The 12,278-nt window shown below is 36.0% G+C and overlaps 1 protein-coding gene across 1 annotated transcript in view; it reads left to right on the top strand.

The window, feature by feature from the left end:
- The window catches only part of sdc2 (syndecan 2), a 54,056-nt gene extending 48,012 nt beyond the window's left edge, over positions 1–6,044 (top strand). The window contains exons 3-5 of the mRNA XM_088928640.1: positions 1,840–1,985; positions 2,413–2,566; positions 4,013–6,044. Coding sequence (XP_088784766.1) covers positions 1,840–1,985; positions 2,413–2,566; positions 4,013–4,176 — 464 coding nt within the window. The 3' untranslated portion in view covers positions 4,177–6,044. The remainder of the gene's footprint in view (positions 1–1,839; positions 1,986–2,412; positions 2,567–4,012) is intronic.
- Positions 6,045–12,278: the final 6,234 nt, after the last annotated feature.

The raw sequence follows: 12,278 nt of genomic DNA, 5'->3' as shown, positions 1-12,278 counted from the left end.
ATTCTACTTGTAATCATTGATGACAGTCTTACTGCACAATGCTAAATTGCCAAACCTCCTGGATCACATTTTCTATTCTTTTTCTTTGGGCACATCCGGATGTGTCTATATTCCATCAGGACAGTACCATCCTCCTTCTCCTTGTCCAAAAACAGCTTTCTTGTATCACACTGGATGGCCACTAGTGCCAGACTTGATGCCAGAACCATTTAATATTTTGGAGTGTGCTGAATTAACATTGGAATGTAGGGCTCAGAGATCCGTGAACAAGCATGCTTGTCCAGGCTCTAGAAGAGTAATGGATAGAGTCCTACAAGATGGCATTTGCATGCAAAGAATGTGTCACAGATTTACAGTTTGCCTTGTTTCCAAGAATGGCTGCACAGTACTAGCCTGTGACCTTCATGTTTGTTAAAAAATATCAGTACATTCACACAGCTTAGTCTAATGCAGGGTTGTGCAAGAGCCTAACAGGGAAACCAGTGGGTACAAGGCAGGATCACCTGGGATGAGATGCTAATCCATCACAGGGCGCACATATACACAATCATATGTGCATCCAGGGATGTCCATGTCCATGGACTGTGGAAGAAAACTCCTGCGGCCATGTGTTGGAAGGGAGAACAGATAAACTCTACACACAAGGTGCCTCCGACCGAAAGAGAGCTTTGAGGCAGCAGTGCTAAGCATACCACTGTGCCAACCATATGTCTGTATACATACTACAGAAAAGACTGTAATTTTCCTGCTATTTAAAGTTGCCACTGGAAGCGACAGGTTTCTTTTGGTATATTTTAGAAGTGAACGTAGAGAAGTTGGTACATGCTTTCACATTAATGCACGTTTTTACATTTTGATCCAGTAAACAGCCCGCAGGATCCCCACAGATCTCAAGAAGTTCCTGAGCTGTTCAGGTTCCTTTTAACTCGTGATCTCAGAATGCTGCAACTGTGGTGTCCATGGTAACAGCTGTAGCGAGTTTCTCATTCTTTTCCAGACAGTGCCAAGAATTTGAGAGATTAAGCATCCCAGAAACACTGTTTGTGGTTCAGTTTTTAATTGGAGTTATTTGATATGTAGCTTTTATCCCCTCAAAGCATAAGGGGATTATATTATAAAAAGAATTATCAGTTAAGGAATGACATGGTTGAAGACGATAAGATATAATTTTTTACTTCAACTTTTTTAAACATGAGTTTATCAAAAATTGGCCTCCATGAATGGATTATTTTTTGAAGTTGAGCTCCCTGTTGCTTCTACTCTCCCACTGCCCAACTGCTACTGTATATCATTAAACCAAGTAGAATTTTTAAAGTAATATAAGGCATACATAGAGACTTAAAGTAATGATTATTTCTCGTATTCTTGAATTTTCCCTTGTGTTTATACAGTGCTTTACATATAAGAAGGGAGACAATTCATCCAACATGGAATATATGTATGATTATATTGTTATACAACAAAGGAAAGAGTTAGTTGCAGAGAGTTTGTCTCAGTTGACAACAACATAGCAATTATAACAGTAGCTGCCAATGAGCCGTACGTAATAAAATCAACACCAAACACAAAATGAAGACGATGGTGTAAGTGCAGTACATCTGCAAGGGGTGGCTGGGCTTTGTCAATCACACAAACATTCTTTATAAAGGATACAGAACAGAGCTGAGGGAAAGTTGCAACAATCCCACCATTTTGCCATGTACAATAGCCTTCATCTTAATATGCCAGAGGTAAAGTGTGTATTCCAGTACTAATGACTGTTTGTTATTTTGGATTTACTTTATTGTAGTGCTTGAGAATTCATTTGTTTTTAATGTTTCATTTTTGTCCTGGGACTAGGTGATGTACCAGAGGAAACCATCACTGTGAAAACACTTTACGTTGTTCCAAATGCAGAGCCAACCAGGGACTCAACTAAAGAGTTTACACCAAAAGTTGAAACATCAACATCCAGAATTATTCCCAAAAAGCCTGCAAGGACAGAGGTAAACCTTTTCGTTGTTTATCACCACCTCCTTTAACAACTTAGATTAAATTCCTCGCCTCATAATTACTTACATGATCAAAAATTGATCTACCACAGATTTTTTAATAATTTCATGAAAGGCTAGTCTTCTAAAGCTGCTACATCCCAGAAATTATATGCAGTGATGATGGAATTGTGTTAGTGCACTACTCAGTGTTTTTGACGTTTTGTAGAAATGGTTATGGAGCAACCTCAATGAGGGCTCAGTGTTGTCCACTGCTACATGCTATATATCACATAAGCAGTTTCCAAGTTGTATACCAAAAGCCAAAAAAATCACTGCTTGAAAAACTGAATTCACAAAGTTGGACATTGAAGAAGCTCATCGTTTTTCAAACTTCATCAGAGCAAAGAGCTCAACTTATTTGCAATCTCTTTCCTTACAGTCCACAGCTGTTTTCTCTGAAGGAGAAGAGAACACAAGTGATTTAACCAGCACAACTAGTGGACCTCCAAAGAAACCCAGCAGAGGGTCGAATGCAGATGTATCAGCAGAGATACGCTCAGAAAACCTCTTCCAGAGAACAGAAGTATTGGCAGGTGTGTATATGAATACATTTGCATCCTTGGACTATGGCAAATCCCTTGGGCTATCAGTTTATTTGTTAAAGGACCGTGGATCTTAATTTCAGTTGCAGTTTAGCTGTAACATCTTCATTTAGTTTCTGATTTCCAGCTCCATCAAATAGAAAGACATTTCTTGATTGCCAGAATATCCCTCATAAACATAAGTTCTTCCTGCTTAAATTCCTAAAAAGCCTTTCTGTTATTGTGTCCGTGGAAAATCACTACTTTGCTGCACTCTTTACAGTGAGCCACCCTGACATCATCCTGGATCATTAACTTTGTTGCTTTCAGGATATTAATACTGTAAACCTTTGATCTAACAACATTGTAAGAACATGGCAGTAGACTTCACAGATGTTATATGAAATGACATAAAACTGCAATTGATTTGTTCTCCCAAAATATATTATATGAAAACATTTTTCTGTTCATCTGTGTTAATCTGTTTAATCTTCTTTGATTGCTTTCAGAAGAGCCACAGTTTTTCATGCTTCCTGTAAAATGTTTCTTTTTCTGTATTTTCACCCATCTTCCAACCAAGCAGTTATACACATGCACAAGATTTTTAATTCAGCTACTTTTCTTTCCATAAAGTATATAGTGCTGTATCGTTTACACATCAGATGAATGATAACGACTTAACATTACAATACTGTAATTATGGTTGGAGAGTCCCTCAGCTCTTTAAAAAATGGCAGTAGGGACTAAGCGACTAAGCAGTTAAAAGCAGTGGGTGGTGAATTACATTTTTTGGTTTTTGTGAGACAGTACAGCCTTTCATGTTTCCGGTATAAAGCCTTTGACATCCTTTACCACTTTTCCCAAGGTAAAGTATAATCATGTGACACTTTAAATATCCACAGGGGGCTTATTTCCATTTTTGTTCTGCGGCAACGAATACTGCATAAAACCTCTTGTGAATACTTCTGTCTATATTCACGTACCCAGTAGAAGCATTCCGAGTTAATTATACCATGTACATTTATGTTCTGTTGAATTTTATTTCTTTGAAAATAAAATAGTGAAAATTACTGTCAGTGAGGTTCCCAAAAGGTGCTGTATGAAATCTGATATTCCTAAATGTCATGTTAACATTTAAATTTTTAATGCACAAAGCTTTAAGGACTTAACACTGTGAAGTAAAATACACCTTTAGAAAAAGGGGCCTTTTGTTTTCGATAGTAGGAAGGAAACTGCATTTTCTCATTTTAAAGTACATTTTTAACACCGGTTTCATGCATTACACCTTTTAAAAATAATAAACCCTTATCAGTAGCTTATGTGAAAGTAGATTGTCCTAAGCAGACATGCAGAGCCAGCTTGTGTGTAGTGGTAACCTCCGTGTATGTTAATACTCAGGGTAAACAGAAGATGCAGAGTATCACTAATCTGAATATTGATTTTTTTTTCCCTGTGCAGCTGTAATTGCTGGTGGAGTCATTGGATTTCTATTTGCAATTTTCCTGATTTTACTTCTGGTGTACCGCATGAGGAAGAAGGACGAGGGCAGCTATGATCTTGGAGAGCGCAAGCCATCGAGTGCTGCTTACCAGAAGGCACCAACAAAGGAGTTTTATGCATAAACCTTAAAAAAAGCATCTCTGATGGAGATAACGAACTTTTTAAAGAAATAAAAAAAGCTTTTGCATAGAGTATTGAAGACCTCTTTTTTTCTTTTAAGGAAAGCCAGCCAAGGCTATTTTCTGGCAAATCCCAATGTATTTAAACATTTCTTGTATTCATTGAAAAGGCTGATAGAAAAAAAAACACTTTTAGTTTGTGGAGGTGAGAAACAAATGACATCTTTTAAAGATGCCATTTCATATCACTGACTAGTTTTTAATTGCAGCAGAACGTATTTGTAAAAATAATACGTGGAAATATTTGTCCTTTATCTTTACTATTTTCTTTTTAAATTTGTCATAGCATGTCTGAGGTTGATCTTACAAGATGTATTTCATTAATTTATCTGTTTCAAATGTTAAAATTGCCTTTCTATAGTTTTCACGGTGCAATTTTGTCTTCATATTAATTCAGATAATGGTAAATGTAAATTTGTTATCCTTCAGGTTATGAAGTTTAATGTATTGTCTTTTTCATTCATATAAAACTTAGAACAAGTTGGAGATTTTGTTTCTTAATGTAGCTTCAGAAAGTTGTAAAAGCAGCATCTTTGTACAAAGAATTTGGTGTTAAAGGTAGAAGTGCATGATCAAAAAGTTAAATTGTCTTCTCATATACTTTTTGTTCCAATTCTTCATATTTACAATGTTTTTAAATTTTAATTTTTTAATACAACAGGGGTCTCTCCTGGTGTGGATTCACTGACCATTGTTTGTCAATGTCCAGAACATTAAAAAATTGGAAGACCCTTTTAAAAAAACTCACTTTTACTAATAAGACTTGTTTTATTGTAGAGCTAGCCACACATTTCATTTTAATGAGCTAGCTTTGGTTTCTTGCAAATAAGTAAAATATGAACATGAGAAATTGCACCAGTGCACAAAATTTAATTGCTGCTGTAGAATTCAGAATTACCATGGGCACTTTCACATTTATTTCAACTACATCGTACACTTCATTAGAGTTGCAGAAATAAGTATTCACACCCTTTATCATCAATTTAACTGAGTAGAAAACCTCTTGTTCGGATGAATGAGTAATTCAGGAACTAGACAAATATTTATTTTTTTTTAAATAAAAGCTTAATATACTGCTCAGTACACTTAGTAAGTTAGTGAATAACCTTGGAGGGTGCCAACACTTACATCTGTGACTTTACGTGTAGAACTGCAGTCATACCGTTCTTTGTAAGCTAATGTATTACAGTTAAACCAGTGATGGAATCCTACTGCTGTTGTAAAAATGTAATACACATGAGACATGCCTGAATATATAGAGTCTTTGAAACTGAGCTTAGGAAATTGGATAGGCAAACTAGAACATGAAAACATTCATCACACTGTGGATTGAAAAATATATTTTTTTGTCTCCTGCAGTTTCTGCCTTTAACTGAATAGTTAAATAGTTGTCCATGATACACTAATCTTTTCAGTGGAGGGTCTGATAGAAGCTACTGACAAACCTAAGCAAACCCAAAGACTTTTTAACAGTATTCTCGAAGTTGCTGCAGATTACTATGGCCACGGTTCTTTTTCCCCCCATTCGGAGGTTTTTGATTAGAGATCAGACCATTTTGAATCCAACTGCTTAATAGTATATGTAAGAAATATATATTCACAAAATGTTTAAGCCTTTGAAGTGCCTACCATTCTGAGTTGTGCTTGTACCTGTCTGGAATGGAAGATTTCTGTATTACGGTGTAAGCTGGTATTTTATAAGCACAGGCAACTGTAATGGTACCTTTTTTTTTTAGTCTTATGAAGCAGACAGTATTGTATCTATAATTTCAAACACACTACTGAATAAACATTGTGGCCTAAAATTGAAATGAACACCTGTTGAGATTTATTTTCTTGTTTTCCACCCTTAAGGTTTCTCTGTCATTCCTTTTGTATGCAAGAATACTCATTACCACTTTACCATGAACATACTCACAGTGAGTTTATTGTATAAACCATGCCATATCTATACTTTTAGGTAGAAAACGATAATGGCTTTTATCCCTTGCTAGGGCAGGTGTTTCTAACTCTAGGTCTTTAGGGACATGGAATTTTCTTAAATTATTTAATTTTATATAATTTGATATTATTAACTGGACAAATTGAACCAGTTTTAAGGAGGTGCAAAGCAGTAAAAAGACTTTGAGAAGCAGTCAGTAGATGGCCTCTCTGCTAAAGCAAACGAGATTGTATCAGGACATTGGAATAATAAGTTCAAGGGCGATATACCCAAATTTGTGCTCAATTTATAATTGATTCCAGCTTGGAACCACATCAAAGCCCTTCTAGCTGAGACCCTTTAAACCATGGTAAGTTCATCCATTTTCAATTCAGTTGTCTAAGTGAGGGTCATGGCTGCAGCATCTTTAGTAGGGAAGACCCAGACCTATTTTTCCACTACAACAACTTTCATCTCCCCCTTTGAGATTTCCAAAAGTTCTCGGGGCCGGCTAAGAAATAGATATACTCTAGCATGCCCTGCGTCTGATTTGGGATTTGGGAGCCTCGGTAATGAAAGCCTTCCAGGGAACATGCTCACTAGGTGACTGAACCACTTTAGATGTCTCCTCTCATTGCAGAGGCTCAGCGTGCACTTAAAGTCTTGTGCTCTTCTGGACAGTAAGCGCAAAAGTCATGTAAAGAAAATATGATTATGTTGATTGTACCCACAGCTTCAAAATCCGGGATCATGGTTTTCTCTTGGGGAAAAGTAGGTTGCTCTCTGCAGATGAGGGGATAGCTGCTATGAAGGAGTTCAGTTCATGAGTGGTGACAAGTGGAAACATGAGGTCAGCATGCGCATTGGGGTGATTCTGTGGGCACAGTGCCACTTTGCGGGTGGTTAAGTTCTCAGATGAAGTTCTTGGTTTACAGGTATTGTGGGACAGCAAAGTCTTAACTTAATTTTGCTTTGGAGACTGCATGAGGTTTGCAGCCATTTGAGCTCAATTATCTCTGATCATTTGCCAAGCCTTCTCTGTATCCACTTTGAGTACTTGCGGTGTTCTGACTATTTCTAAAGCATATAAATGCTAAACTGTATTTAAATCTGGATCATGACTTGGTCAGTCTAAGATTTTTTACTTTTGTTTTGAGGCTGAACTCCTTGGTTGCCTTAAGTATGTATGAAAGTTAAGTATGAAAACATTATCTTCTATATACTGTAAGCGTTTATTCATCATCAGTTACATCATCAATAAAGACGAATGAGTCTGTTCCAGAGGCTCCCATTCATGTAGAGGCCCAGTGATTACACAATGGGTTGCAGGCTTCATGCAGTTATTACCACAAAGGGGTATGCAACCAATTACTGACATACTGTACAAACCAAAACTTACTTAAAGTGGATGTGTTCCAATACTTAGAGTTGCTGGGGATCATTAAATTGAACACAGTGTACGTTTTTGTTCTAATATAATCAAATCCGCACGTTGAATTACCCCAACACAAAATATGTATTGTATTGTACTTGCTTTAATCACATGACCACAAATATAAATTGCTTGACTGTGAAGCAAAAAAGGTCACCGTGTCCCCAGCTAATATTTATACTTTTACGATTATTGTCTGATGGTTTTCACCAATGATGTCAAATACTAAGGTTATCCACAGAGTGCTTACTTGGTGAAAGTAAAATTCTGTTGTCCAATGATACATTTTATGGTGAAAGGAGACAGGGATTGAGGCTTAGATTGGAAAGCAATTGTCTCTTTCAAACTGTGTTGCCACCCTCATCTTAAGGCTTTGACAGTGTAATAACATCACAGCTAGATATTTAATTAAGGGACTACTTTTCACTTAGCAGTCTGTCACATCGTCTGGTCACGTGTTCTTGTAATGTAGCTATAATTAGCTTCCCTTGTGAGAAACTTGAGTCCAAATAACAGCATGCCTAGAAACAATAGCAATTAAAATGAAATGTCCTTTAACCTTATTAATGTTAATGACGCCGAACACCTATAGTGACACACCTGTGATTGGTACTTTAATGAAAGAGGGAAAGCTGCCTTTGAAACATGCTGTCTGGTTCATGTTGTGATGTACTTGCCTTGTGGTGACAAATGAAAAATCAGTGGGAGGTTATTGCAAGTAATAAGTCATTGGTCCTGTTTCTGTGTAAATGTAAAACAGTTGAGCAAAAGACCTAAACAGTTTGAATGGGAGTTCAACTCTTTTAAATGTTAAAAAAGTCTAGATTCTAAGCTTAGTAACACCATTAAATCAGTATTTGTAATAGAAAGTAAAATATTTTCAATTAAAACCTTTTTTCCTTTGTCAGACACACAATGTAACATTAGATAACTAGATTGAACATTTCCTTAATTTAGAGATCCCAGAATCATTCCCCTACCTAATCTCAAAAATATTTCTTATACTATTTTTTTTCTGTAAAGAGTTATTTAATATAGTAATATCAGTATTGTTAAAATATCCATAACCATAACTGCAAGGATAAAGTTGTAACTGAAAAGGTACTAGTTATCAATAAATTATCATACTCTCTTTATTAAAGGAGGAAAATATTGTATACACCTCTATACTGTATAAGCCTCTATCTAAGATCCAAGATTAACATTGAGATTTCACAATATTAACTTTTATCTATACTGTACGTGGACAACCTCTGAGAGCCAGAATTGAGCAAGGTGTCTTTAAATCACTTACATCTGAAGACAAATGCTAAATTGGTCCAATTAAGCTAATTATTATCTCAATTAGGTGATTAAGAGCAGAGGTGGAATAAAGACCATCAGTCACTGCAGCTCTCCAGGACATGAAGCTTGAATATAAATGGTTTGACTGCGATAAACATACTGTAGCTGCCACAAGTCCAGCTGGGTTAGCTGTGTGTGTTGTAGAATTCATTCATGATGTCAAGGAAACCCACAGGCATTGAATTATGGTGTAATCAAGTACTGGTTTATATGCTTTCATTGAAATATGGACACAGTGTACGGTATATACATTTATACCACACACAAACTTGAATGAAGGATGCCATCACCATGAAAGCAGGCTGAATAAAGATTCTTTCCTTCAAAATAAATTAAATATGGAATATTGAAAAACAAAAATCAGCACTCACATTAGTGGGGTACGTGTTTTCTGCCTTTATGTACACAAATATTTGCATGAACTAAGGCTGTTATTTGTTTAACAAGGAGTTGTTTGTACTCCTGTGATGCAGCTTGATGCATTACTGTATTAGAAAGTAGGACTTGCGGTAGTGTGATCTGTACTGGAACAAACATTGCCTGGTAGAACATTTTATTACACAGACTTCCTCTGCTGGAAACATAAACAATGATTGTGAGCAAATTTGTATGAAACTTGCTGTATATTGAACAAACTAGACCTATGGCTGAGGATTCAGATGTTTTTTTATTGAATTCATAAGCTCTTTCAAGTGTCATACTTGTATAAGCAATGAACAAAAGCAACTGGGTTCCCTTCTTTGAGACAGAACTAATTCAATAAAGCAACCAACCATCACTCTTAGTCAGTGCTAAATCATGCAGAAATTTCAAGAACATGTCTCCCAAAGTAAACATTGGTGGGCCTCATAATAACTACTACTGAAAACAGGTCCAGCCTAAAGCTTCCACACAGTGACTTACTGTACTGTACATGTGCAAGAGTTTTCATTTCAGCATTGCTAAGTTTATGAAACAAAAATATAAACATTGTGAAAAACATAAAGGAAGTCCTTCAGATTTTAGCCTGCTATACTGTACATTAGAAGGCTCTGAAAAGTTACCATTTTTAAAAAATATAATTTTGTCATTTTCTGTCAGAAACATAACTGTGATTGTGTTATTATTTACTTTGGTTGAGCTACTGTATACAGTAAAGTTAGGCATAAAATGTTGTTAACTGGATTCTAGGCCACAGTGCAATTTATACAGAAAAAGAAACAGTACTACAATATGATACTTCTAACGTTGCTAGTTTTCATCTGATAATCATCAAATATGTTTATGTTATGCACAGAAAATTCAATACTTTCTTATCATGAAACATGTACTGTATTTACAATGACAAACATTGAGCATCAAAGCTTTTAAAATTCCTGCTTCACAAGATAACAACTGCTCTTGGTTATTTCTTCCATGTTGTGTTGACATTGTACTTTGCTTTATCATATATTTGATCTTCCTTCACTTAATGTGTTGGACTCTGAAATAAGCCAAGAATCTGTAAACTGGCAAAACATTTTTTGTTGAAGAGCCAACAGTCCAGCCTGGTCTCTTATAACATGGCTGCATTAATAACACCTGTTTTAGAACATTGCTGTTTTTATCAGCAAATGTCTTAGATTGTTACAAATTATCTCCAGATTTTACCACAGACAATCTGACCTGGTTCTTAAACACTAGAATAAAACAAAAATGTTTTCCCTACAGCCTTTTTTATTTTAAAAAACAGAAGTGGCTTATGATAGCAAGATTCATATGTATTTTCTGATGTATTTTTCATGTTTGATCACATCAGGTGTTAATTGTCGTTTAACTGAACTGTCATTACAAAGCTTATTCCAGGCTTCCCTACTCACCTTGAAGCATGTAATAAAATACAGGGCATGTAATAAAATGAAGAAATAAGAAAAACAAATGTTTTCTGTGTATTGCCGAAAACTGTTTTGCCAGTTGGGTTCCTTGTGTCTACCAGGTTTGTCAGAGCTGTGCTGTGATGAGCTACCACAAAGATGCATGCCACTGTGAACAGGGGCTCCAGTCAGCTCTGAATAGGCTATCTGCATAATTAGGAAAAGGATTTGTGCTTCTGCCCCAGTTTTTTTTAGAAACGAGTCTATGAACACCAGCATTCTGGAAAACAATCCCACTTCCCCATTCACTTCCTGAATCTACTGTATGTGGCCTCCATGTATTCTGATTACTCAAACTTTTGATAACCCTCTGCTGAAAGATGGTATTGTGGTAAATTTTGGCATCCAACTGTCCACAGTTCTCACAAGAACACATAGACCTAGGGATGTGAAACAGCCTCTAAGCAAAACACATCCATTTCACCTCTTCACAGAAGTGATGGCCTTGTTTTTCAACATTAACCTTGATTCTATCAATTTTTCTAAACACTTTATCCAAAACAGGGTCATAGGGGAGCTGGAGCCTATCCCGACAAGCAATGGGCACAAGGCAGCAAACTATACATCCTGGACAGGATGCCAGTCCATCGCAGATGAACTTTAATTTTTTGCACTAGTTATTCTGCTGGTGGAACTATACGAACTATTTACTATTTATTTAACCACATCAATTTGCCCCACCTGACATGTGATTTAATTAGTTATTTGGGAAATTCATGTCTTTTCTGTTTATATTGCTGTGTCTTGAGTTTTTTGAAGGTTCCAAAGTCTGACCCTTGGCTGTCACACTGAACCCTTCCATGAATTTAAATAACCATACAGTATATTTGTAAATGTAATTAGATTCACATATAATTATAATATGTTCACCTTTTTTAGATGTTAAATCTTTTAGATGTTAAAGTAATGCTTATGTTACTTGTATCATTCCTTAGGAGACTACCATAGATGTTTTTCCCTTAGGTTTCATCTAAATCCTTATTTTTGTCTTGCAGTATTGCCAGCCTATAATGTTTATTACAACAAGGACTGTGATAAATACATCTACCCGTGGTCAATAGCTTCTCCAGTCACTCAGGGAGGTCTGGAACCTAACTCCAGGCAGACAGCACATCAAGAATCCCTCATTTGTTCATATTGCACTATCTACATATCTTATTAGCAAGTCCCCTAATACAGCTGCCTTGGATTTATTAGGGGGACTGGGATTGAGTGTTTGCTATGATCTCAATCTTTTTTCTCTAGGCTGTCAGTGTAATCCTCAATTAAAAAGTAAATGTAAGTATTGTATAGTGAACTAAGATATGACTCTATGAATTAACAACACAACAGTTTTCTGAATCTTTTAATTCTTGGATGATTTCAGGAATGTACTGTATTTCTTTTTATTTTTTTTGGTCTATAAATTCAATGCAGTCTACTGAAGAGTGTTATTTTTTGTTGATAAAGAAATCAT

This window comes from Atractosteus spatula, chromosome 12, assembly GCF_055471065.1.
Source record: "Atractosteus spatula isolate fAtrSpa1 chromosome 12, fAtrSpa1.hap1, whole genome shotgun sequence".
NCBI classification, from domain to species: domain Eukaryota; kingdom Metazoa; phylum Chordata; class Actinopteri; order Semionotiformes; family Lepisosteidae; genus Atractosteus; species Atractosteus spatula.
Note: the sequence above shows the minus strand (reverse complement) of the source record. Positions and strands in the feature narration are given on the sequence as shown.